Here is a 26,102-nt window from a genome sequence, read left to right on the forward strand (position 1 = left end):
ACCACGGTTTCCAGGTCTTTCCTCACTGACAGCTGTGTTACTTAAGAAACCTGGAGGACTGCAGCCCTCCGAGACCAGGAGTGGACAAAGGAGTGCTGCATACCATAGGTTCCCAGCCCTGAAGCTGGAGGAACAGTGTGTCTTCTGGGGTTTGCTCCAGCTGAATGCTTAATTACAGGTTAATTGATTTCAGTCTTTTGGTTTGGAGCGTCCATGTAAATTTGCTTTCAGCTCTTACCAGGCCAAATGGGAATTGTAATTGGTTATCAGCCTCGTAACCTTGTAACAAAGTCTCATAACTGCCCTTATTTAGGTGTGCTACCTGAAATATAACCAATTAGACCTGCAGGAAGACTAAACAGTCACTGCAGGCATGTCTGATACAGTTTCACTCCCACTGTGGGCGTGTCTGATAGAGTGTCACTTGTGTAGTAGGTGGGTCTGATACCATGTCACTGCACTGTGGGCGTGTCTGATACAGTGTCACTCATGTTGTGGGTGTGTCTGATACAATGTCACTGCACTGTGGGCGTGTCTGATACAGTGTCACTTGTGTAGTAGGTGGGTCTGATACCATGTCACTGCACTGTGGGCGTGTCTGATACAGTGTCACTTGTGTAGTAGATGGGTCTGATACCATGTCACTGCACTGTGGGCGTGTCTGATACAGTGTCACTCATGTTGTGGGTGTGTCTGATACAATGTCACTGCACTGTGGGCATGCCAGATACAGTGTCACTTGTGTAGTGGGCGGGTCTGATACCATGCCATTCTCACTGTGGGTGCGTCTTATATCATATTACTTTTACTGTGGGCGTGTCTGATACAGTGGCACTCATGTTGTGGGTGTGTCTGGTACCATCACTCCCGTTGTGGGTGTGTCTGATATAGAAACTCTTCTATCTGTGTCTGTTCACATTAATTGATCAACTAGTAAGGGTTGCCGGAAGTAACAGACACTCGACCAAGTTGAGGAGAGGCTGTGTGAAGTTCTGTGTGCTGGAGTTGTTGTGAACACTGCCCTTGATGGTGGGAAGTTTTGGCACTCAGGACTAACGAATCAAACAAGCTGAACAGATGTTGTCTAAACGAGCAAGCAGATCAATTAAGTCATCAATCAGCCAAAAACTGTGTTCCTCCAGGACCACTGCTATATACTGAGTTTTTGAAGAGCCTCTTAGTCACATTTAAAGTACAGCTCATTTTCAAGTCTGGATGTTTTCAACCTCCATTCATACGCTCCCTGGCCAAATTATTAGGACCACCCCCCACATAATAACAATCCTCAAGAAGGATTTGGCATAGCTTTGAAATACGTGTCACCCTAATCACATCCAGTCTTACAGGCTTTGATGTAGGTGGTGGCTTGTCAGCGTCCACCACACTGCAGAGTCCACCTTGGGCCTGAGATCTGAGGACTGTTCTGGCACAGGTTGGTGAAGGAGGTCCTTCTCCTGCACCTCAGTCCAGCCTCTGAGAGGCCTCGTTCGACTACAGGGCTGCTGATTCTTTGGCCCGGGAGTTTTTCCACTGTCACAATGTTTCCACTGTTCTCACTGCTTGCTGTCCTCTAAACTGAGGCCATGTGTCCAGTGATCTAAACCAGCAGCTGCATCTTTGCTACGGCATGAAACTCCCCATCATTCCCAGAAACCAGACAACGTTCCGATGGAACCACATCTGCCTTGGGAAAGGCTTCCTCCGACTCTGCTGAACGGGGATGGGAAACCCACGACATTCCTCCTCCAGGAGTCCTAGAACGACGCTCCAGAGACGGCAACATGCTGAACATGAGATTAAACCAAATCTAGGAACCCTCAGCCAATCGCACATCGCGGAGCTCTTTTCTTTCTCCTTAGTGGAAAAGCTCGGTCAGGTCCTGGGATACTAATTTACTATAAAACTCTAGGTCACAGGAGTGGCTTCTTTCAGGCCACGGCTCAAAAACAAGTGTTATCAATTAAGCCAGCAGTCATGTCAACCTGCAACTCACATCTGGCAGCCCACTGAAGCTCAGCAGCTGTGAGCCTGGCCAGTACCTGGATGGGAGACCTCCTGGGAAAAACTAAGGTTGCTGCTGGAAGAGGTGTTAGTGGGGCCAGCAGGGGGCGCTCATCCTGTGGTCTGTGTGGGTCCTAATGCCCCAGTATAGTGACGGGGACACTATACTGTAAAAAAAGGGCACCATCCTTCAGATGAGATGTAAAACTGAGGTCCTGACTCTCTGTGGTCATTAAAAATCCCAGGGTGCTTCTCTAAACGAGTAGGGGTGTTACCCCAGTGTCCTGGCCAAATTTCCCATTGGCCCTTACCAGTCATGGTCTCCTCATAATCCCCATCTATGAACTGGCTTCATCACTCTGCTCTCCTCCCCACTGAGAGCTGGTGTGTGGGGAACGTTCTGGCGCACTATGGCTGTCATCACATCATCCAGGTGGGGCTGCACACTGGTGGTGGTGGAGGGGATCCCCAATACCTGTAAAGCGCTTTGAGTGGAGTGTCCAGAAAAGTGCTACTGAGTGTAAGCAATTATAAATTATTAATTACAGCCGGCGTCAGTATGGTGACAGTAATTAAATTTAAAGAACAAACATTTACAAGGCACATGCTGAAAAAAATATCTAAATCATATATTTTCTTCCAGATGTCACTCAAATACACATTCCCTGCAAGGTATGCTCCTCCTAAGGACCAAAATCATGATCCACAAGGTCCTACAAACTGTAACAAGATTGTGGTCGTTCTTCTAAGCAGGAAGGCTAAAATACATATTTAAAATATAGACAAAACAGACACAAAGGTGTCGGTACAAAACTCTCCCACCATTTTTCAGGAGAGCCCCAGAGTTTAATTGGACTTATACAGTAGGACACCTTACAATAAGCAGACTGTTTCTTTTAACGATCCAGAAAACCTGTAAGTTACTTGATGGGATAAGGAACTTGTTCAGTTCGGTTTACTTGTCATTTGCACAAGTTTCCAAAACAAAGACATTAAAGGAATCACCAAAAACATAAACACAGAACAGCAGCAGCAGCAAGTTAAATGACATACAGCTTTAAAAAAGTCAGACAATGAGTGAGAGGAAAAAAACATCAGTGTCAGGCAGCTGTAGGGGTAGGGTTCAGTAATCTGACAGTTTGTGGGAAGCTCCTGCCTTTATGCTCCTATATAACGCTTACCAGAGGGAAGGAGGAGAAAAATGAGAAACCAGGATGACTGGCATCCTTAGCCATACTTCCAGCTTTTGTTTAATTAAAGGTAATCTGGTCCTTGTTCCTAAAAGTGTATTTTGTTCCGAAGGATGGCTAAATAATTCAACAAATCACCCGTTTTCAGTGATCACTGATCCATTGTTCCGGGTTTCAGGAGATCTTAGCCAGGTCTTCGGGAGCGTCAAAACACCGTTTAAGCCGGTAGGTGGCAGCAGAAAAATTAAATCCTACTTCATGTCCAAATTTACTGTATTATTTTCTGCAACTTCTTGATTAATTTATTATTCACTCCTTTGTCTCCGTTGGTCCTGTGCTTCGGTCAGATACCGCCATGAACCCCGGGTCCGGTATTTATCACACGTAAAAACCTTACACGTGTTTATAACAAGAACCACAGCAACTATAGTTGCATGTTTCAATTATTTATATAAAAGATTGAGTAGTGTAAAAAGCCTTCTATATTTTGGTACTTAAAATTACTACTGTCTTGAATCCACCCTACACGTTATAAAATATATTTATATAGATATCATGGTTAGAAATCAGGGAGGAAAAACGGTTCTCCCACGATGAAGACAGAACTCGAAACGCTGCTTACTCGGAGCTGTTTTTCAATAAGGGCTTCGACAGCAAAACTTGGCGAAAGATCCTTCGCTGCGGTTTCGGTTTCCGCCCTGTCGTGCGTGCAGGTCGGCAGCACCTCGGGCTGCCAGGAAATACGAAACAGCGAGCAGCTGACTGCATCGTGACGGCTCGCAGGTCTCTCCCCCCCCGCCTCGTCCCGTCCCAGCCCAGCCCAGCCCGGCCCGGCCCGGCTCAGACTCCAGCAGCTCCGCTGGTCCTGCTCGCCTCCTGCGGCGCACGTCTAGGGATCCTCGGTATTTTCCGCACCGAAGTACAGTCTGGGAGTCACAGAGACCGCCAAGGCGCCCACATGGAGGGTAATATACTTTACTTTTTATTTTTATTATTATTATGATTAAATCCCGGAGGATGTGAGTTGTTCTTAAGTACATTTTCAGAAAAGCAACCCCCCGTATTTTGCGCGGTGAAATCAAGTTAAAAAAAAGATCAGCCAGACCAGAAGCTAGAGACCTTCCCTTTAAAAAGCTCTGTCAGCTGTCAAAAGCCGCAGACAGAAAAGTTTGGGTTAATTACAACTCTCAGCGGCGGTGGGCCGTTGTGAATGCATGTTTAACTTTAAGAGCTAAAGGAAGAAGGGTGGTTCAGGTTCATTATGCAATTGTTTTTATTGACTTTCTAATGTGCATTTCGCGGAACAAAAGCCTTAGCGCTGTCCGGAGGGAAGGTGCCGGGACTCGGCGTGCCGGCGGTGTATTTCCGGGTGCACCTGGGTGGCGTGCAGTAGTAACGCTCTCGACCTGTTAGCCTGTATCACCTGGTGCTGAGGAGCAGACTACATCCTTTCCCGCAAGAAACCCCCACAACTGGCTCTGCTCTTCCCGCACTGTAGCGGAAGCCGAGAGCGCAGCGCGGGGAATGGCGGCGGCTCAGCTGACGGAGACGGAGATCAAGCAGCGGTCGATGGCGGAGGAGGATCCGAACGGCAACGAGCACGGAGCGGCCGCCCGCAGCAGCCGAGCGCCTCGCTGGGGGCCGCAGCACGCCGGAGCCCGGCAACTGGCGCAGCTCTACTCGCCCGGTAAGGCAGCTCAGAGCGAGGGCCGTGCAGGCAGATGAGAAATCGGCTTCGAAACGGAGCAGCAGTCCACGCAGTCGAGCTGAAACTCCAGTGGCGCCGGGTGACCGTGCATTTCTAGCGCTATAATTTTGAAAATGCACAGAAAATGGAAAATGGGTGTACGGGTTCGGAACCAGGACCACCAGCGGTTTCAGACAGAGTCTCCTCTACTGCACCGCCCGACCCAGTGCCCACAGTTGGAGCGCCGCGCTGTTTTCAGCTGCTGGCCCATAACAAGCGCTTAGGCTGACGAGACACACCGATTTGATCTGGCAGGTTGCTGAGATTATTGAAATGTTTCATTTGTTTAACGTATCCCCATATGTGGTCTGCTGGGGACTAAACACAAATACGAGTTACCTGTGCTCCGCAGTCCGCAAAGGATGTTTTGTTTGCTGAGAGTATAAAGACAGTTCAGTGTTTTCGGCAAAGGTATAATAGGACGTATTTCAGCCGATCAGTGTCTGGATGCTAATTCAGGTGTTCAGGTGTGAATCTAGGCTGCTCCTGCAGCTGTAAAAGTGTATTCTAAGTGACACGGGGATAGGTACCGGAACAGAGCCAGGAGAGATAAAGGCATTGGGATGTTGACTGTCCACGTCTTGTGAAAAGTGGAGATTGAAAAACCAGGCCCCAGCTTCAGCTGTGTCTGTTGTCTGAGAGAGGATTGGAAAACTCGAGATCTGCACGACTTTGAGTGTTGGGAGATCTGAACCGTGAAGCAGCTGGCGTCTTCTCTCTAGCCAGCCTGGGGTTCTTATAATAATAATAATAATAATAATAAGAAGAAGAAGAAATTATAATACTTCTTTACACAGTATATAGTGCTTTTCTGGACACTCCACTCAAAGCGCTTTACAGGTAATGGGGATCCCCTCCACCACCACCAGTGTGCAGCCCCACCTGGATGATGCAACGGCAGCCATAGTGCGCCAGTACACTCCCCACACACCAGCTCTCAGTGGGGAGGAGAGCAGAGTGATGAAGCCAGTTCAGAGACGGGGATTATTAGGAGGCCGTGATTGGTAACACCCCTACTCTTTTCAAGAAACACCCTGGGATTTTTAATGACCAGAGAGTCAGGACTTTGGTTTTGTATCTCATCTGAAGGACGGCCCCTTTTTTACAGTATAGTGTCCCCGTCACTATACTGGGGCATTAGGGCCCACACAGATCGCAGGGTGAGCGCCCCCTACTGGGCCACTAACACCTCTTCCAGCAGCAACCTTAACTTTCCCAGGAGTCTCCCATCCAGGTACTGACCAGGCTCACCCTGCAGGGCTCCAGTGGGCTGCCAGTGGTGACCTGCGGGGTGATGGAGCTGCTCTTGGTATGAGGGAGGGGCTGACACTGGCGTGATGTGGCAGCACGGGGAGAGCCAGGTCCGTGCCCGAGGAGCACGCTTCTTCATGCCGCTCCTGAGCCACAGATTAGCGGGGTCATCCCATCCTGGGACAGGGCCCGGCGCCGCATGGAAGCTGACAAAGTCAAACTTGTGTTGCAGTCGAAGGAGCTGGCTCCACGGATAGTTCACAGTTTTCCGGGGCACTTCTGCTAATGAAGATTCAGCAGAGGCTTTTGTCATCCTTGCAATTAAAAAGAAAAATAGAAATCAGTTTAATTCCGAATGCTATTAGGCTGATAAAAATCATAGGCTGAGGCAGTTTGTCTGCTGCCAAGTAACATCTTAAGCACGCTGCTGTGGATCCTCATTAATTACTCTTGTTGTGGGGGTGGGGGGGTGATTCGGTTAATAAGTTAATCTAGTAATGCATTTTGATCTCGATGAGGGTTTGGAAGGCCGGCTGGAGTTTTCTGTCCACTGACCCTCAGCGGAGCCGAACGTGTAACAGAGACCAGTCGAAAGGTTCAGTGGCGTATCGTGGAGAGCCGCAAGCCTGACAGCCTGACAGCAGGCTGCGTGTCAGCTCTACGCAGGAGCACGACAGGTCATTATAGCTCGGCTTGCCCGGCGGGCAGGTCCAGGAGTGAAAGGTGAATGGTACAGTTAAGGTGCAGGTCAGTAAACACAGGCCAAGGGTGATTGTCTTTGATGAACCTGAAGGTGACTCATAAGGGCAACACACGATCTGCCTGCGCTCTGACAGGCTGATATTTGCTCAGGGCTCACGCCAAAGCCCTGTTTGTACTGCTCTGACTTGATATCCTTGATTGTGATTTTACTTGTCCCTGTGGGGAGTCCCTGGCCGGGCAGTGAAGGTCAGTGGGAGACCCCTGCATGGCCAGGACAGGACGAGAACTGTGCTCCTTTCCAGTGAGAGACCCTCTGTTGTCCAATTGGTCTGTCTCTTCTGGAAGGTGACGCGAAGCCCTTCGCTCTGTGCCCGAGTCCTCTTTTGTCAGCGTGGATCTAGGGATTCTGTGCCATTGTCTCGGACAGATTACCGAGGTCGAGGGGAGTTCCCCCTCCCCGTTGAGGTGCTGAGCAGTCCGTCTCGGTACAGAAGAGTGCGACAGGATCTGCCGATCTTGGCAAGATGCAGATTGAGAAGGGTAATGAGCTCTGCTCTTTCTGCCTTGGTGGGGCTTAAAGGATGATTGGATTGAATTGATGAGGCTTTAGGCTGCTCAACAGACTTAAAGCATCACTGTAGTAACCTCTGGATGAAGAGGCAGCTGCAGGTCTTTGATATCCTTGGCTGCTGGATTGCTGTGCATGACTTAACTGCACTTTGTGGTCTTGTGCCACTTATTGATTTCTGGTTAGAGCAGCAGGATGTGTCGTGCTGCTGTTTTGATCTTGTACAGCACCTGCTCGGTCTTTGAATTCTCTGGGTTTTGTCTGCTGCTACATAGCTCCCTGCCAGTGACCTTGGCTCCGATAGGGGCCTGTGTACGTCTTCTGCTGTGAGTCATGCGTGCATGGCACTCGACTGAGTCATGATGACACCGGCTGTTCTGACACCAACAGGAAGAAAAGCCTGTTTTTTGCTACTGGAGGGATGCTGAAGTCATTCTCATGCTAAGAATAATTCAGGAGATATAAAACACTTAAAATATCCTTGAGGTACTTTATATACAGGGTTACACAGGCCAGGGAGTTTCAGGGAGGTACACTGGTAAATAATACTGCTCAGAGTTTTCTTGTGGCTGATCTGTAAGCTTTAAAGGGGAAGGTGTTCTATAGTTCTCGAGTTAATATTTTAAAGCAAGGCATGTATGCTTTTCTCTCAGTTATTCAGGTCTCTGATAAGCAACATGAATGAATAAAATGCATGGTTTTGTGGCTCGTAATCCCTTAGTAAACACAGGGGTGTTAGGCAGGGTTTCTGTTCATAAAGTACTGTTGCTAGGGGTGTGAACCAGGTCTCTCTTGTTCTGCAAATAGATTTGCAAATTCTTGCGATTGTTGAGAACAGAGATGCAGGTTAATAAAAACTGAGGTTTCCTTATGAACATAGTGCAGAGGTGTGGCATATGGTAACATCTAGCAAGAAGACACCTGGCAGCTTTGTACGTCGTAACTTGGCACCTTGTATATACATTACGCCCAGTGATGAGAGTTCTCAGGTGTTCTGTATTGAATTCTGTATGATTTATTTTGTTGTACTGGTACAGTAACACACTGCTGGTGCTGTACTTTGAGATGGCAAAGTACCTTGTGTGGACAGAAGAAAACAAGATGTTTGTTTCAAGTCATGAACCATTGCAGCTTGTGCTTTCAGTGTCTCTGCCTTTGCTATCAGGTTTGACAATCTCCACCACTGGAGAAGAGCAATGGAGAACTGGACTTCCTATGTACATGAAGTGTACAGGACCCTTGTCTCCCATGAGTGTGCAGTGTCTAGTGCATGTCTATAAATGTGTCTCCATTTAAATTCAGGACAAGTAAAGGAGTGTTGCTTTGTGTTAGTCAGTGAATAAGGCAGAAAGCTTAAAATGAGCTACCTGCTGTAGCTCCTGCAGTGCATTTCAATTATTCACACAACAGGCCAGTTGAATACATTATAAGTTAAACTAAATGGCTGTTTTAATATTTGATAGAACTCAGAATAAGTGAATTCGGGTGACTTTTTCTAAAAAGAAATAGATGATTCTGTCTGGGAAGTGCTTACGTTCCTAGGTATTTATCTTATTTTGCTTTCCGTCTTGACAGAAAGCATGATAGGCTCTTCTTCAGTGGAAATCCTGAAGCGGAGGTCTTAACCTTGAGACTAGGATAGTGAAGGACCTTTGCACAGCTCCGCAGTCTGTGTGTGGGACTGTGCTGATAAAGCAGTGTATCCCCTAATCTCTGCTGCACGTGTCCGTCGGTGCCCACACGCTCAAAATAAGGTAACAAACACAGATACCGAGTTTGGATCTGGCATGTACTGTGTCAGAGCAACTCGTAATAATGGAACTGGATCCAGCTGCTGTGCACTGTCGTGTGTCAGCTCATTCCTCCTGCTCTCTAGATTAATTTGTTCCCCATAAAGCGCTCTAGTTTGTCGTCCAAGGTCACTCTTTGTGCTGCTGTGCAGTCCAGTGCCGATCGCCCCTCTAGGACGGAGAGCAGCTGTCGTTCAGGGTCCTCCAGCCTGCCCAGAGGAGGAGCGGCGAGCAGCGGACAGACCCCTTGCTTACGTCTTCGACTCCTGCCTGCAGCCAGGCTCTGCTCCCGCTCCAGGCTCCGTTAGCCAAGAGGAGCTGCGATCCCAGGAGGGGCAAAAGCAAGGCTGCTGCTCCATTCCATTAGCCTGACACCCGGATGATGAGGAGTTGGCTCTCCGGGGAGATGGGCAGCCGAGGGTCACTTGTCTGCTCTGTGGCCCCTGCCTCACGCATGAAATCCCCTGTGTCTGTGAATAAAAAGCACTCAGTCTGACGTCAAGCCGTGTCTGTATAGCTTAAGCTGGGATGTGTCAAAGCCCTGGCCGCACATGTGATCCGAGCTCAGAGTTCAGGCTTGCCGTAGTGATCATCTACTGTGCGTGTGTGTGTATGAAGCTGGCAGTTGTAAGTGTGTTTGTTACGTGTAGTGGCCAAACCAGAATGTTCAGTTCGTGCCTGCGCGTGACTGTATCTATAACAACCGGCTGTCCAGTTCCACCTTGCCTTTGTAACTGCATGCTTGCAGCCTGTGTATTTTTATGTGGGTGTCCATGGCAACCAGCTCGGAGATGTGTGCGCCTGTCCGCAGTGAGAGCGGAGGTCCACAGGGTCTCTGTGTTGGAGTCCGTGTGGCTGTCTGGCTGGCAGGTGAAGCTGCCAGCATCCGGAGGCACTGTGCTGCGCGTGTTGGGCGTCCGCTGAGAGCAGGAGGAGCAGGGGCTGTATCCGATTTGTCCTCCTCGAGGTCAGGGGAATTCTACCTCTCTCTGCCACTGACCCATTTTTCCCTGCTGCTGCTCTCCGGTTTCTCTTCTCTCGGTGTCATCTGATGGCAGGCCTGTGAGGGCCACCTGCTCTCCTGTCCCAACCCCTCAAGACCCCTCCTCTGCAGTCCCCTCCTCTCCCGTGCCCTCCTGTCCATCCCTGTCCCGTCCCCTCCCCTCCTGTCCAGTTCCGTCCTCTCCTCTCTAGTCCCTTCCCCTACTGTCCTCTCCTCTCTAGTCCCCTCCCCTACTGTCCTCTCCTCTCCCCTCCTCCTGTCCTGTCCCCTCCCCTATTGTCCTCTCCTCTCTAGTCCAGTTCTGTCCCCTCCCCTCCTGTCCTGTCCCCTCCCCTTCTGTCCAGTTCCGTCCCCTCCTGTCCTCTCCTCTCCAGTCCCGTCCCCCTGTGCCCCTCTCAGTGCAGTCACCCTCCCTGCGTGCCAGGCCCAGAAGACACTTCAGCACGCTGCACGATTCTGGAAGAGAGCTTGTTTTTACACGCGGTGATGCTGTAACAGAGCCTTGGTGTAAATAATTGAGAGAAGTCATTTCTGGTGCCTCCTTAAATTTCATGTTTTCGTTGAATAGTGTTTTAGCTCAGATTGACCTCGGCTCTGTAGTACTGCACCTCATGGGAAGACGTTGTCGTTGTTTTGAACCTTTTAAATGGGAGAGGAAAAGAGACCACTGTCAAGGACTTTCCTCTGAAACAATGACAAATTGTAATTACAGCAGTTAAGGCACCGTTGGTGACTTCTGTTGCCTGTACCTAAATACCCTGTTTGTCACACATTTCATCACAACCAGTTTCCTTAAAAATGCTTAGTGCACTACAAACTGAAGAACACGGGCGACAAATTCTCCGTGACGACTCTCAGGATGGAACGTTTTTGACTGCTGTGTTTTAAGTTCTATATTTGTGCTTTAAAACAGGAGAGACTGAAGGACAGCTTTGCAAGCCATGTTTTAACATAGGATTGGTTATCGACAGAGAGGGCTTTTCAACTCCTCTCACTCCCGTTTGTTCTTCAGTTGCAAATTTAACACAAGAGAAGACTTCACGCTTGCAGTGTAAACAAATTAATTTTGAAAAATGAGCATGCAAAAAGGTCTCTTTTTTTTTAGCGCTTGGCAGTTGTGAATGTTGCTAAGTTTTGTCCATCACTGATTAATGCCATCCCTATTAATTCCCTGCAATGGAGGGTTGGAACTGGGGGGGTTGATGCCTGCTCTGAGCTCGGAGAATGACGGTGTTCTCTTCGGTGGTTTGTGTTGTCAGGAGTGTATTAATCAGCGCGTCTGCTCCTGTCCCCTGGACCAGGGGTGTTTCTGTGCAGGCTCTGCGGCTCCGCCACTGTAGCCCCCTCAGAGGGCTGGCCTAGTTTGAATTCTCGCAGGGAGAGTGCATTCAAAGACTAGCGCGGACCACCTGACGACAGGCGCTGATCACCTGACACCTGACAGTGCCTCTTCTCTCTCTCTCTCTCTCCTCCCATCTCTCCGAAGACTACAAAACCACTGCGTTTGGCAATACCTGCAAATGTAATTCCTCATTATATCTATTTGAGAAAAAATTTAGCTTTGGTCATTTTAGGATTAACTTGGTATTTGCAGACAGCTATGCACTGGATAGCTGCACAACCATGTGGATACAGAAGCAGCAAGGTATTGAAATGAATGCAAAAATTATCCAGTTAATAAAACAACTGTGCATCTGGGACGTCATACTGGATTCAATTCAGTAAATGGGTCTCTTTTGGTGGTTTCTTAAAAGCCTAGATGTTTTTATTTCTGGCCAGTTATTTCCCTTACTGTCTGTCTAAGGCTTACTGAATCAGATCACTGCATATTTTCCCATTGTTTTTATATGGAAATACAGCTTGATCTGCTGCAGGTCAGGGGGGTGACCTTCTCTCCTCTCGGTTTCCAGTTCACCCCTGTGCGTTTGGGGGTGACCTGCAGCGCGATCAGCTCGGGCGTGGCCAGCCTGGTCCCTCCTCTGTGATCCTGGCTCTGGCTCTGGCCCTGTCCCAGCGCAGGAGGACCAACTAGAGCAAAGCAAGCCACAAGACAGGAGCTCTTGCATCTGCTTGTGCGCACTACAGATTCACCATTTTGGCTCTCTCCATGTCATTTCTCGCTCTCCAGCCGTCTCTTGCTGTGCGCGAGGCCACCAGAAACAGGTCTAGCTCGTGGTCTGACAGCAGCGCTAACGATGTTGCAGTGATGACGACACTGTGTGTGGGTATCGGCAAAGGGCTCTGTGGTCTGTGTCTGGCCTGAGCAGTTCCGCTTCTGCTGTCAGCGAAAACCCCGAGCTGGGCAGGTGAGTCCAGGTGCTACGAGAGACGGCCACCTCCGATCTTCACAAGGAGGAATGCTAGGTTACATGAAATTTTAAAGAACCACCTCCTTCACGAAACGCGATCAGCTCTTCTCATCAGCTGGCACACATCCCTCTTGAGGCTGCCTTTGAGGAGGTGCAGGTGTCTCGGCTTGGGTTTTCGGGCTGGCAGGTGGAGGGGTGCTTATTGAATAATGCAGCTGTCATTTATTAAAGCCAGTTGCCCCTGCGTGCCGTCTAAGCTCGGGTGATCACACGCTCTCGAGCTTCAGTTAAAAACTTCCATTAGGAGTTCAGAATGAGATAAAAAACAGGGTTTTACCTTATTTGCTTATTTCTGGTTTTGCCTGATTTGCTGTGGTGCTGCTCCCCTTTGGACAGAAGCAGCCTGTGCTCCTGAGTGTGCAGCATCAGCTTGTGATGAGGAGCAGTGCGGGGGCTCCCAGCGGGGGGGGTGGTTCCATGTGGCTCTGGGAGCGAGGGAGTTAAAAGGGCGATGGGAGGACTGGGACTTGGGAAAAGATGCTTCAGCCAAGCTCTACAATTTGTCATCTGCTCCCCCTGCCGTTCCCCCAAGAGGCAGAACGCGGGGCGTAAAATGCAAACACACTGCAAATATTTTTCAAATTGACTTAATCATAGCCTGCTAGAGGAAAATGTCTCTCGCTCTGCGTTCGCCTGCTCCCTGGTGCTGTGTCTCTGTCCGTGGAGGAGCTGCTGTGCGGTCTGATAGGGGCTTTGCAACTCGGGCAGCCTTGCTGCAGTGGGAGGCTTCGGCATGGCAGCCACGCGGGTCGTTAAAGAATTTTTACGGCCCGTTTCAGTCCGTTTCCCTGGCTTTTCCCCTCATTAATCCCGAAGCCCGGAGAAGGCTTTCCGAGCGTGCCTGTTTAGCAGGCCGGGCTGTGTTCTGGCCCCAGGCCAGGGCTGACTCACGGAGCCGAGCGCTGTGTGGCTCAGCTGTGCGGGGGTCCCCAGGGACTGGGGTCCTCTCCCCAGACAAGGGGAAGCACATCAGTCACCAGCACTGCACAGGAGGCACAGAAGACCAGCGAGTAGGACAAGCTCTGTCCCCCCCCCCCCACCGCCCAGTCTTACCCTCATTAACAGCTACGAACTGGGTCCATCGAAATGACACATGCAAGGCTAATATTTTCTAATGTAAACAGAGCAGAAGATAAATGTTTGTAAATGCGTGTGCACAAGGCATCAGCAGTGTGTCTTTCTGCAGGCCAGTCCCAGGTCTTTATTACAGCTGATGGATGCATCTAATTATACGACAATGCCCGATCAGTGCAACACGTCCTTTCTTATTTAAAGGCTCACCTGACATTGGGAACGGGTGGTGCTGCATTCCTCTGCTGGCAGCATGCTAAGGAAGGAGGCGGGAAGCAGGGGGTTTGTCGGTAACAGCATCGCTAAAATCTTTTTCTGACCTGATGAGTTTTCTTTGCCTATTTGCTACAGCGTTTTGTCTTAATTCTTAAGGCGGTGTCCGGTAGTTTTTGGTAGTTTTTCCTTTGCAATTTCAGATCTGCGCTTAGCCTTCTGTAGTGGTGCCAGGGCGATGCTGCTGTGATTTTCAGCAGCCGGAGGTGAGGCGGTTTGGACGTTTTTCGGGGCCGCTTGTGCCAGCCGGGGCCCGTGGCTGTTGTATTTGTGAACCTCATGTGTTGCCCCTGTCTCTGTGTGCAGGCAAGAGGCTGCAGGAGTGGATCAGCGTGGTGCTCTGTGCCTGTCTGGTGATCATCAACTTCCTGTTCCTGCTGCTGAACTTCTCCACCGTGTACACGTATCGGATCATCATCAACACATGTAAGTGCAACACGCAGCCCTGGTAGTGCGTTCCCAGCTGCTTATCTCTCGGGTTGTGCCTGGCTGGGGTAGATTTGAAAGGTAGAAAGGTGTGCTGGCAGGGAGTTTTCAAAAGCTCTGGTTAGCAGCTCCATGCCCTGATAGCAAATTGTTTGATAATTAAATCAGGTTCTGCTGTACAGCCAACCATGTGGGGGAGTGCAACTGGAGGATTAGAAATGGTGGCAGGGAGAACGTTATGAATTGAATCAGCTGAATTAATCTGAATCTTTATTTCGCGCCAGTACTGAGTGGTAATTTTACTTGAGAATTCTTTATGGCCGGTATATTGGGTGTTTGTCTGCATTTAGTCAGAATTAACTTCTTTCATATATACAAAATATATACCGTAGAGCTTCGATGAGGATTTTGCCTACGTCTAATAAAAGTCAATAAATAATACCAGATAGTCTAGTGTTTTTATCATATGTGATGCACTTGCTCCAAAGCTCTGCCAGGTTAGTCTTCAGAGTTTTCGTATGTCTTATTTAAAAGCTCTTAAATGGAGCTTTAAAAGAGCCACAGCCAGCAAAATGATCTGAAAACTTCCCAGAAGAAGTTCACTTGCATTGAAGTTGAACAGCTCTTTAAATTCTTTTACTCCAAAATTAGTTGTTAGCTTTAAACCTGCTAATGTGTTTGCGAGCCTGGTATACTGTTAGACACAACATTCTCAGGCTCTAATTTACAGAAAGGGTGAACGATTTTCGATCACACCCAATGTACCTGTCAAATACAGCCTTGTTGTGCAATGCACGATCAGGACAGGGTAGTACAGCACAGTACATCAGTCTGCCTCAGCACGCCGACATCATTAAATGTGTCTGGCAGGCTGAAGACCCACAGACCTCTCCTGCTGGAGCTGGTGCTCTGACTTCCCCAGTTTGACATTTATGAAGACATCATCAGATTTTATTTTTCAAGATCTTATTAAGCGGGTTATGATTTAAAGAAATGTAAAATACATGCAGAGTGGCCGCAGAGGTGCACACAGCTGAGATGCTGTCAGTCCTTACTGATGAGCTGGACCTTTCTGTGCTGCCATTTTCATATCAGCCTCCCCCACACGCACACACATGCTCCATTCCTCTGGCCCTGTCCTTGAACCATGTACAGGCTGGCTGGGTACTGTGCTGAGCAGAGCTTCAGAGAACATGCCAACGGGGAGGGGCCTGTGAGCTGACACGCCGGGTGGGAGGGGCCTGTGAGCTGACACGCCGGGTGGGAGGGGCCTGTGAGCTGACACGCCAGGTGGGAAGGGCTGCAGTCCAGCAGCTCCCCACTTGTCTACAGATGTGTTGCTGTTGCAGTTGCAGGGATTGTGACTGCGGACTTCGCCTCCGGCCTGGTGCATTGGGGAGCGGATACCTGGGGCTCTGTTGACATTCTGGTCATCGGCAAGGTGAGCTGAGGGGGGGACCTGGGGGGGTGGTCAGACAGAGATAGAGGAGCGGGAGAGAGGCAAGAGGCACAAACTCAGCCCATCATGGGGGGAAAAAATGGGGAACAAGAACATGGTGATGCTTTTCAGACCTCAACAAGAGCCAAATTCCCACACTGTTTCTCTTCCATGAAAGTGACGGAAATGACTGAAATCTGAATAAAAATTGAATTATTCTGAAAAATCATTCAGGTAAAATCTTCAGTGAAGGAGACAGAGAATTGTTTTTAATGTCTAAATCAGAAACCTAGTCATTGGCTCCAAAAAGCTGGGTGGACACACTGTTGAGACACAGAGCACCTGCCCCCTGGGTGTGGCAGTTCTGCAGGGGTGGGGCTCCTGGGCCCTGGGTGTTCTGCAGGGCTGGGGCTCCTGGGCCCTGGGTGTGGCAGTTCTGCAGGGGTGGGGCTCCTGGGCCCTGGGTGTTCTGCAGGGGTGGGGCTCCTGGGCCCTGGGTGTGGCAGTTCTGCAGGGTTGGGGCTCCTGGGCCCTGGGTGTTCTGCAGGGCTGGGGCTCCTGGGCCCTGGGCGTGGCAGTTCTGCAGGGGTGGGGCTCCTGGGCCCTGGGCGTGGCAGTTCTGCAGGGCTGGGGCTCCTGGGCCCTGGGCGTGGCAGTTCTGCAGGGCTGGGGCTCCTGGGCCCTGGGCGTGGCAGTTCTGCAGGGCTGGGGCTCCTGGGCCCTGGGCGTGGCAGTTCTGCAGGGGTGGGGCTCCTGGGCCCTGGGTGTTCTGCAGGGCTGGGGCTCCTGGGCCCTGGGCGTGGCAGTTCTGCAGGGGTGGGGCTCCTGGGCCCTGGGTGTTCTGCAGGGCTGGGGCTCCTGGGCCCTGGGTGTTCTGCAGGGCTGGGGCTCCTGGGCCCTGGGCGTGGCAGTTCTGCAGGGGTGGGGCTCCTGGGCCCTGGGTGTGGCAGTTCTGCAGGGTTGGGGCTCCTGGGCCCTGGGTGTTCTGCAGGGGTGGGGCTCCTGGGCCCTGGGCGTGGCAGTTCTGCAGGGCTGGGGCTCCTGGGCCCTGGGTGTGGCAGTTCTGCAGGGGTGGGGCTCCTGGGCCCTGGGCGTGGCAGTTCTGCAGGGCTGGGGCTCCTGGGCCCTGGGCGTGGCAGTTCTGCAGGGGTGGGGCTCCTGGGCCCTGGGTGTTCTGCAGGGCTGGGGCTCCTGGGCCCTGGGCGTGGCAGTTCTGCAGGGGTGGGGCTCCTGGGCCCTGGGCGTGGCAGTTCTGCAGGGCTGGGGCTCCTGGGCCCTGGGCGTGGCTCGACAGGTCACTGCTGATTGTCCGCCAGGTGAGATAAAGTGGGGACAGAGCTCAGTCAGAAGCTCGTACCTGAATGCGGAGATCCTTTAGTTATTGCCCCTCCCCCAGCAGACCCATTCCAAAAAAGGATTCTTGAAGGTTATGAGCAGTGACGGCGCCATTAATAATGTTAATGAATGTCTGTAAGGGGCTTCGTTTGGCTGATGGCTAACTGAGCTTGCGGAGATTCATGCTCAGTAGTCTTCACCCCCCATCTCTGTAGTACTGGTAAAATGTCACCCCCCCCCCCCCTTCTCAACACAAGCTCCTGGCTCCCTCCCCACCTCACCAGCGTGTCAAAGGGGGAAAGAGCACCCGACTCCTGGAGCAGCATGGCTCAGCAGAACGCAGAGAAACCCCCACTGCTCTGCAGGCTAGCTGCAGTTTTTTTGTTGCACAAGAACCTTTGTTGTTTGGGGGCAGATCAGGAGACTGTCTGTCTCTTGGGTTGAGGCCGAACAGGGAGAGAAGGATAAAGTATACAGGGGGGGGATGTGCTCATGAGAGTAAAAATAAAAAGGACACGTCTGGCGTTGATGTCACCATTCTCATTATGTGTTTAATCATAATGAAAGGAGGAATACAGGCTCCCAGGCTGGCCCTAGTGAGATGCCCAGCTCTGAGGACAGTGTTGTGTAGAAGATGCATGTTGCAGAGGGTCCTGTGGAGTCTGTATGTCATTAGTGGCAGTGGGGGCCTGTAAGCGCTTCAGAGTGAAATCACACAGCGCAGGGTTATGCTTCTGTGCCCGATGGCGGACGTTTTTTTTTCGGTTGTTTAGTATAATTAGGATTTGCCACCTGGGAGCGGCGGACTTCAAAGAATCGAATTTGCGGAAATCTAAATGAGTATTTTCGGCTAACTGTGTGATGTTAAAGATTAAAGACGGCACTTAATGGATGGAGATGCAGCGTAGGTCATGCAGTAATATTACCGCAGGATGATTGTAAAAAAAAAAAAATTAATCTTTCGTTGGTCTTGGCAAAATCTATTTCTCTTGCAGCTCTAGAGCAGCCTCCTCATGCCGATGGATATTGTTCCCAGTTATTATTGGAAGGCAGGAATGGCAGGTGGTTAAATGATTGGGGATTAACGATAGTATCAGCCTGGCCGTGCAGCAGTGGCGTGTCCACACAAACAGCATGCCCATGCTTTTGTGTTCCATCAGTAACTTCACATACTTTAATCTGAGGGAAGGAAGAGAAGATCAGTATCTTAACGTTTGATGTGTGCTCCAGGTCTCTCTGTACGTTAACTGGCTGCAGCACTGGAGCTCCGTACTATAGAACAGTGTCAGACAAACACTTCTGTCTCCTTGCAGGATCTCAGCACTGCTTTATTACTACTTAATTTAATTGCTCAGTTAATGACCTGGCTGTCCCAGAGATCAGTGTTTCGGAACAAATCTCTCTTGCTCTTTGAGTACCTCTGCATCAGAAACAGTAGTGTGTGAGGGAGAACGGAGAGCCCTGCTTCTGGAGAGCTAGCATGCCGGGTGACTGCAAGTGTTCACTTGTCTGATTTTTTTTTTTCTTTCCAGGCCTTCATCCGACCGTTCCGAGAGCACCACATCGACCCCACGGCCATCACCAGGCACGACTTCATAGAGACCAACGGGGACAACTGCATGATCACCATCCTGCCCCTGGCACACATGGCCTACAAGTTCCTGTCCTACCCCCCCGGTTAGTGCCCCACCCCCCTCCACTTCCTGCGCCTCATCCACGCCGACTTGCAGGCTGGGTAGTCCAGATCTCGAAGGTAAAGGGGCTTTGCTGTGAGCAGCCTGGCTTCAGTCCTGCCTCTGCTGCAGGGCCCCCTGGCGAGTCGCCCTGAGTGACTTCCTGAACCCAAGAAAGCTTGCAAATGAGAGGAGCCATTCTCTGGCTCTGTCCTGTTTGGAATTTAGGAGTTATTGATCTCAGGATCCCATCCTGTCGTCCTCAAGCCTCAGCCGTTCTGCTGATGGCGTTGTCTTTGTGTCTGACCAGCAGTTAAATAAGTACTGGAAGGGGCTGTGATGGTGTTGGGACTTCCTGTGGTGATAGCGACGATGTTCTGTGGATTTATGTCTAGCACTCTGCTGTACAGATGATCTTGCACTGCTCTGCGCCGAGTTTGTTTCTCTCTCTTTCTCGGGTGTTGTGTAGCACGGTCTCTGCAGCCTGTGGGGCTGGGCTGGACCATAGTGCTCAAGACCTGTGGCACTCCTGTCTCCTGTCCCTGCCCCAGAGGAAAACTCTGGAAACCCTATAGGGGAGGGCCTGGTTCCGGGTGACCCCGATTTGTTAGGGCTCATTGTGACTGTAGGCACGTGGTTCAAGACTTGTCCAACTTGGAAACAGGCAAGCTGGTCAGACTGGAAAAGCTCTCCATTTTAAGCCCAGCCTTCAGCCAACTGACACAATGGCACACTTCCAGGAAACCTGGGAGGAACCCTGTGAGCCGCTTAACATGCGACTAATTAACTCTTGCGTCTTTTTCTTTCTCCCTCACATTGGACAGGTTGAGCCTGGGTTAAAAATGACTGAGCACAGTGGTGCTGCGCTGTACATGCTTAGGTCTGGCCTTTGTGCGTGTTCATGTTTTTCCCCACAAAAAAACACTAAGCTAAAACCTGAACTTCCAGAATCACTCCAGCCTGTAAAGCAAAGAGCACAGATCGCCCTCTGGTGGACAGAGAGCAGCACTGCCTGTGTGTGCATTAGAGCTTGATCTCTCCTGATGATGAAGTGGTTGAATGTGAGTGGGAAGCAGCGTAGACGCTAGATTTCAGAAAATGAATGTTCCGTGCAAATTTATTGCTTGGGTTTTATGCTGATATTTTGGTGATCCAGGGGTCTCTTGGTTGTTCCCTGAAAGTCTGTTGAAGTCGATTGCAAAACAAAGACCACAGATGACAATGTCGAGCTGCATATTTCTTCTCCTGAGCGAATGTCAGTCCCTGTTCTCCGAGATCCACAGTGAAATAACGCGTGCGAATAAGGGAAGAGGCATTGATGCAGCCGTAGAAAAAGACAAACTTCTTTTGTAAGTGCATTCACGTATCTGCTTTCCCCTTAACAAAAGGCTGAGGCGCCGGAGCTGGAGCAGTTCTGGAGCCAGACCGGCCCTGCGTGCTTCAGGAGTGCTGAGCGGCAGACGGTGTTAATTCCTTCACAGCTGACGCAGGGGGGAGTTTGCGATAGTTGTACCAACAAGGTGTTAATTGGTGTTGTTAAAATAAGCCAGTGCTTGCTCCGCGGGACCTGTTGATTGGAGTGGCAGGATTCATTTATTTATTTATTCCTTTCCTGCCTCTTCTTTTTAAAAATGTGAACCGGGGCTTCCTGGGGCTCGGGATGTCAAGTGGTCTGGTTGGCGGGGTAATTATTCTGGTGTGCCACGGGTTTCTCAGGCCAGAGCAGGAGCCCTGACAGGCTCGGCTGCTGTTCGTTGGGGTAGAAAGCGAGTGTGTTAAACAGGGCAAGATAATTCCCCAACGGGGGCAGGTTAACGAAGAGGTCAGCGTCCCCAGTGCTGGGTACTGAGGAACAAAGACTGTTCTGCTACAGCCCTAATGCTGGCTGACAGCCTGTTGGTCTGCAACTCTAATTGTCGTGTCTCCCCGAGTGACCAGAGGCAGACATGCTGTCTTTGGGGGGGGGGGGGACAGTTGACTATATTTAAGACAGATCTGTTGTACCAGGTGCTTGAGGAGGGCTGTCCCCTGAAAGTGTACATTTTGGGGTATTAAGGGGCGCCCCTGGCACCCGTGGCATTAAGCTTGTTGTCGTCCACAATAAAGCAGAAGGCAGGGCCGCTCCTTGCTGTGGTTATCAGGGTGAGAGGGTAAAGATCGCCCCCTGCTGGTCGGTTGGGCCATTGCTTGCAGTGGTAAGCTTGTTTACAGTCACGGAGGAGGAGTCACATGGCATGCCCCCCCCATCCCTTCGAATTCCCGCTAACGGCCCTCCCCCTTCCCTTCCCGCTGTGTTCCAGAGGCCCTGGCGGAGCTGTACCCCTGGGAGTGCTACGTCTTCGCCCTGGCCATCTTCGTCACCATGACCAACCAGATCCACAAGTGGTCGCACTCGTACTTCGGCCTGCCGCGCTGGGTCACCCTGCTGCAGGACCTGCACATCATCCTGCCCCGCAAGCACCACCGCATCCACCACGTGGCCCCGCACGAGACCTACTTCTGCATCACCACAGGTAGGGGGCGCACCAGCCTCTCCCGCAGGGTCTGCGGGAAGTCAGGTTCCTTCGCCGCCAGCATCTGTATCACCCTGCAGGTCCCCACTGGCAGCCCCCAGCTCAGCAGTGTGAGCCTGGCCAGTACCTGGATGGGAGACTCCTGGGAAAACTACTGTATGGCTGGTGGTGGAAGAGGTGTTAGTGGGGCCAGCAGGGGGCGCTCACCCTGCGGTCTGTTTGGGTCCCAATGCCCCAGTATAGTGACGGGGACACTATACTGTAAACAGGTGCCGTCCTTCGGATGAGATGTAAAACCGAGGTCCTGACTCTCTGTGGTCATTAAAAATCCCAGGGCGTTTCTCAAGAAGAGTAGGGGTGTAACCCCGGCATCCTGGCCAAATTTCCCATTGGCCCTTACCAATCATGGCCTCCTAATAATCCCCATCTCTGAACTGGCTTCATCACTCTGCTCTCCTCCCCACTGAGAGCTGGTGTGTGGGGAGCGTACTAGTGTTGCATCATCCAGGTGGAGCTGCACACTGGTGGTGGTGGAGGGGATCCCCATTACCTGTAAAGCGCTTTGAGTGGAGTGTCCAGAAAATCGCTAAATGTGTAAGAAATATTTTTTTATTATTCTTATTAATCCCACAGCAGTGCAGGGGTAAAGGCAGCGCTTGCCGCCGGACTAGAAAAACAGCCCCACATAGGGTAATAAATCCGAGATCTACCTGTCTTGAGAGCGCTAATTAATGGGTGTCCGGTGAGTTAAGGAGACTGTTATCTATCAGTAACAGATGCTGTGCCTGAGCTTTGTCAGGACATCAGGATTGGTAATCTCACCCCGGTGCTTATCCTATTCCTGACTTCTTCTGTTTTCACAGAAGGGGGGTACATGGTAATGATTTAAGTGTCGGAAGAGAGGCTGTTATTTTTCAGCCTGATGGGGGGGGGGGGGGGAGGTCTGCTTTTAATCCACCTGGGACTCCCATTTTATTCTCTAATGTCCGGCGAAAGTTGCATTTTCTCCAAATGAGTCGCGACCCCTTATCATGACAGAAAGATTTGCCTGAGTCTGTCTGTCTGCGTGCCGGCCTCAAGCTCTGTAGGTCTCTGTGTCTGGAGGAGCTCCGCTGTACCGGATCACGTGCACACGTCCGCACAGCTTGTGTGTTTGTGTTTGTGTGTGTGTTTGTGTGTGTGTTTGTGTGTGTGTTTGTGTGTGTGTTGTGTGTGTGTGTGTGTGTGTGTGTGTGTGTGTGTGTGCACGTGCCTGTTGTAGGAGACCCCTCTGCTGCTCAGCGGTGCGCGAGAGGGAGAGATGGGCACTGCCGGAGGGGGGCGGTTTGTGGCGCTGCGCACCTATGATGAGTGGGATTAGAAGATGCGCCGCTGGTCACAGGGGACTCGCGGCTCATCTCCGCGCGCAACGCTGTTCCAACAGCTCCCCGCTTCCCCCTCTGGGGGCCCGCCCCGCGCTTTTGTTTTTAGTTACAGACAATCTCTGCGTATGTTGAACGGTAACCTACTGTCAGCGCTAACAAATAGGCTGCGCAGGGAAGGAAAGCAGGCGGCAAAAGGGAAGCGCTCGTGCAGGCTTGGCTCACTGGTGCTGTCCGGCAGGGACAGGACCAGAGCAGCGTGGGGCTCCCGGGGGGGCTGCCAGCGCTTGTGCTGAGAGAGAGGCTCATGGGAAGGGCCGTGTCCGGGGCTGTCCAGTGGCTGGTGACTGCAGACAGGCTGTCCTCTCCGCTTTGCAGGCGCTGTGAAAGGCCGGTTTAGCATTCATTTCCCTCTCCTAAGCCTTGGTACTTTATGCGGTCAGCTTGTGATGTGACCCTCCCCCCAGGTAAGTTTAGAAACGTCCAGCAGGATTCTGCCATATTCTTTCGGGCCTCCCGCCCGCGCTGAGCGGAACAGGCTGCTGTGGTCTTCTTGCCGTCCGGAGGCGGGCAGCGCCACCTCCGCGCAGTGGGAATCTAGACTCGGGGACTCGGTGGGGGCTTGTGCCACAGGCATCAGCCAGCAGCCATATAACCCTGCAGCTCCCAGCTGGCAGCCCAGTGGAGCCCAGCAGTGTGAACCTGGCCAGTACCTGGATGGGAGACTCCTGGGAAAGCTAAGGGTACTGGTGGAAGAGGTGTTAGTGAGGCCAGCAGGAGGCGCTCACCCTGTCGTCTGTGTGGGCCCTAATGCCCCAGTATAGTGACGGGGACACTATACTATAAAGAGGCGCCATCCTTCGGATGAGACATAAAACTGAGGTCCTGATTCTCTGTGGTCATTAAAAATTCCAGGGCGTTTCTTGAAAAGAGTAGGGGTGTAACCCTGGTGTCCTGGCCAAATTTTCCCCCTGACCTTTACTAATCATGGCCTCCTAATAATCCCCCTCTCTGAACTGGCTTCATCACTCTGTTCTCCTCCCCACTGAGAGCTGGTGTGTGGGGAGTGTACTGGAGCACTATGGCTGCCATTGCATCATCCAGGTGGGGCTGCACACTGGTGGTGGTGGAGGGGATCCCCATTATTATTATTATTATTATTATTATTGCCCCGTCAGCGAGCACTTTAAAACACCCCCCTCTCTCCCTGTCCGGCAGGCTGGCTCAACTACCCCCTGGACTGCCTGGGGTTCTGGCGCAGGATGGAGGGGCTGATCGAGGCCCTGACCGGGGAGAAACCGCGCAGCGACGACATGAAGTGGGCCCGGAAAATGGAGTGAAAAGGGGGTTCGGGCTTCTGGTGGCGGTGCAGGGAGCGGGGGAGGAGAATTCCCTCTCTCTGCTGCACAGGCGGCACCTCAGGACAGCGGAGAGGGCAGCAGCGTCAGAGCACAGACTTCGCCTGTGGACCAGAGCCGTCTAACATATCCTTCTTCGTGGCACAGCCGAACGGAAGCAGTACTTCCGAAGCAGTCGTGCGACTGTAGTCACTTTTAAAAAAAAAAACCCTGTTCGTGGTCACGCGCCGAAAGCAGGCCGGCTGGGGCGAGGGCAGCAGCTGTGCCAGCCTCTGTCTCTCCTGGTGCCCGGCGGCGGGCTGCTCCGGTCCTGCCACTCGGCGGGCGCCGGGCTGCTGAGCTGATTGGCGCTGTGCCGTCACGGATGTCATAAAGACCGGAGGTGGGGCTCTTTGGCATTGAACGCGCTGCAATAACGCCGGAAGCACGGGGGTCAAAAAGAAGCCCTGCTCGTGTTTGTGTGTGAAAACGGGAGCAGCACTTGAATACCTGCCCCCTTTCTCTCTCCCGGGTCACTCCGCACCGCTGGTACAGAAACCACCCCCTGCCTCCCACACGGAAACGTCCGCTCAGCGAGGCCGGAAAAGAAGACCCTCGGAACCACAGCACTTTGGATCAACCGGCTGCAGGTTCTGGTTCTGGTTCTGGTAGACAAGTCAGCGCCGGCTGGGCTTGGCACCTCGGGCCGTTTTCAGAAACATTGCGTTCTTTTCCCGCTGGTTTCTTGACTTGACCGACCCCTGATGTCCGGAAATCAAAGCAAAAAAGGTTTCGATGTCTTCTAAGAGCTGTTAGGCGAGCGTCTGGAAGGGCTTTGTGTCAGTGTGGTGAGGAGGTAGCAGGTTCAGTTTTGCGCGACAGCAGCGCTTGGCGCTGGCGGACTGACTGGGGAAAGCGAGGGCCAGACCCGCACTGGAAAGAGAGAAGGGGGGGAAGAAGAGAGGCTTCAGAGCTCCTCTGGCTCCGTGGCCTGTCTCCTGCTCTTGTTCAGCCATCGCCCTGCTCGTTTCTGCGCCCCCCTGTCCAGGCAGCCTGAAACCTCCCCCTGCCAGTCCACCACGCCTGCCCTTACAAGAGAGGAGAACCCTCCCTCTGCCAGTCCGCCGCGCCCCGGTCTCGTCGCTGGCACTGTGTGTAGAGGACCGCTTGTCCCCCTTGAAAATTCTTCCAGTCTATTCCTTTATTGTCTCATTCCTTTATTAGCCTATTCCACTGGCTCCATCCGCCCCTCCTAAGATTAACATACATCTAACTTAGGAAAACAGCTATAAACCACCTGCAGCTTAGCTCTTGCCTGTAGGGCTGAGGTCTGTCAGCTTTGGGGGGCTGGGGGGCTGCAATCTCAAGCCCCCATTTTCACCCCACCTGTCCATGGGTGAGCACGTGGGTGAGCACGTGGGTGAGCAGCAGCAGGTCAGGCACTCTGATCCCTTCTTGTTCCAGTGGTATTCAAACTGCTCTGCCATGCAGAATTCAGCTTTAAAACTTGTCTAATCATTTTCCAGCACCTGCAACTCCTTACATCCACTTTATTTAAAAAGCTGTACTGAAATTTGGTTCTTGAGATTAACGACCAGCTTTGTATTTGTTAACCCTGTTCTGAAAAACTGTTACACGTGAGCTGGTCTGCCTTAACTGATGTTTTGTCGATTGTATGATGTATTTAAAAAGCACTTTTTGATTCTATACAATATTTTTGGGGGTTTTGTTTTAGAGCAATGAAATAGTTTATTTAACCAAGTTCCCTTTTTGCTTTTGTTTTTTTTAACAAGCCGATGAAGACCTGGGGGTAGATTCGTACAACAAGGATCTTGTTTTAGAACCTCCTCTGTTGTACTGTAAAAAAAAAATAAAACTACTTTCGTTAACACCGCTGTCGTTTCCTGACTTTGTGGCATGGCTGGAGTGCAACGTGTAGCTGCTTCATGGGTTTGTAGCGCGACGGCAGGCCAGTGATTTAGGCAGGCTCCCTCTTGTGGTCGAGTGCTGTCACTACAATAGTTGGATTCTGTTATCACCGTGACCCTCTGAAT

At 51.4% G+C, this 26,102-nt stretch overlaps 1 protein-coding gene across 2 annotated transcripts; it reads left to right on the forward strand.

The window, feature by feature from the left end:
* Positions 1-2,643: 2,643 nt before the first annotated feature.
* On the forward strand, positions 2,644-25,934 carry peds1a (plasmanylethanolamine desaturase 1a). Of its 2 annotated transcripts, XM_088938836.1 has the most exons (7): positions 2,644-4,156; positions 4,690-4,878; positions 14,272-14,391; positions 15,741-15,832; positions 18,697-18,841; positions 21,138-21,350; positions 23,930-25,934. In XM_088938836.1, exons 1-7 carry the CDS (start codon positions 4,150-4,152, stop codon positions 24,049-24,051), a joined length of 888 nt encoding a protein of 295 aa, XP_088794962.1. In that variant the 5' UTR covers positions 2,644-4,149; the 3' UTR covers positions 24,052-25,934. The 2 variants fall into 2 exon arrangements, with proteins under 2 accessions (XP_088794962.1, XP_088794961.1); XM_088938835.1 differs by lacking the exon at positions 15,741-15,832.
* The last annotated feature ends 168 nt before the right edge of the window (positions 25,935-26,102 follow it).

Source organism: Atractosteus spatula, chromosome 21 (genome assembly GCF_055471065.1).
Source record: "Atractosteus spatula isolate fAtrSpa1 chromosome 21, fAtrSpa1.hap1, whole genome shotgun sequence".
In the NCBI taxonomy this organism is placed as follows: domain Eukaryota; kingdom Metazoa; phylum Chordata; class Actinopteri; order Semionotiformes; family Lepisosteidae; genus Atractosteus; species Atractosteus spatula.

Coding starts and splice junctions, on each gene's coding strand:
- peds1a (XM_088938835.1), top strand. Junction 4,879..14,271: donor GGCGCAGCTCTACTCGCCCG/GTAAGGCAGCTC, acceptor CTCTGTGTGCAG/GCAAGAGGCTGCAGGAGTGG. Junction 21,351..23,929: donor CTACTTCTGCATCACCACAG/GTAGGGGGCGCA, acceptor CCTGTCCGGCAG/GCTGGCTCAACTACCCCCTG.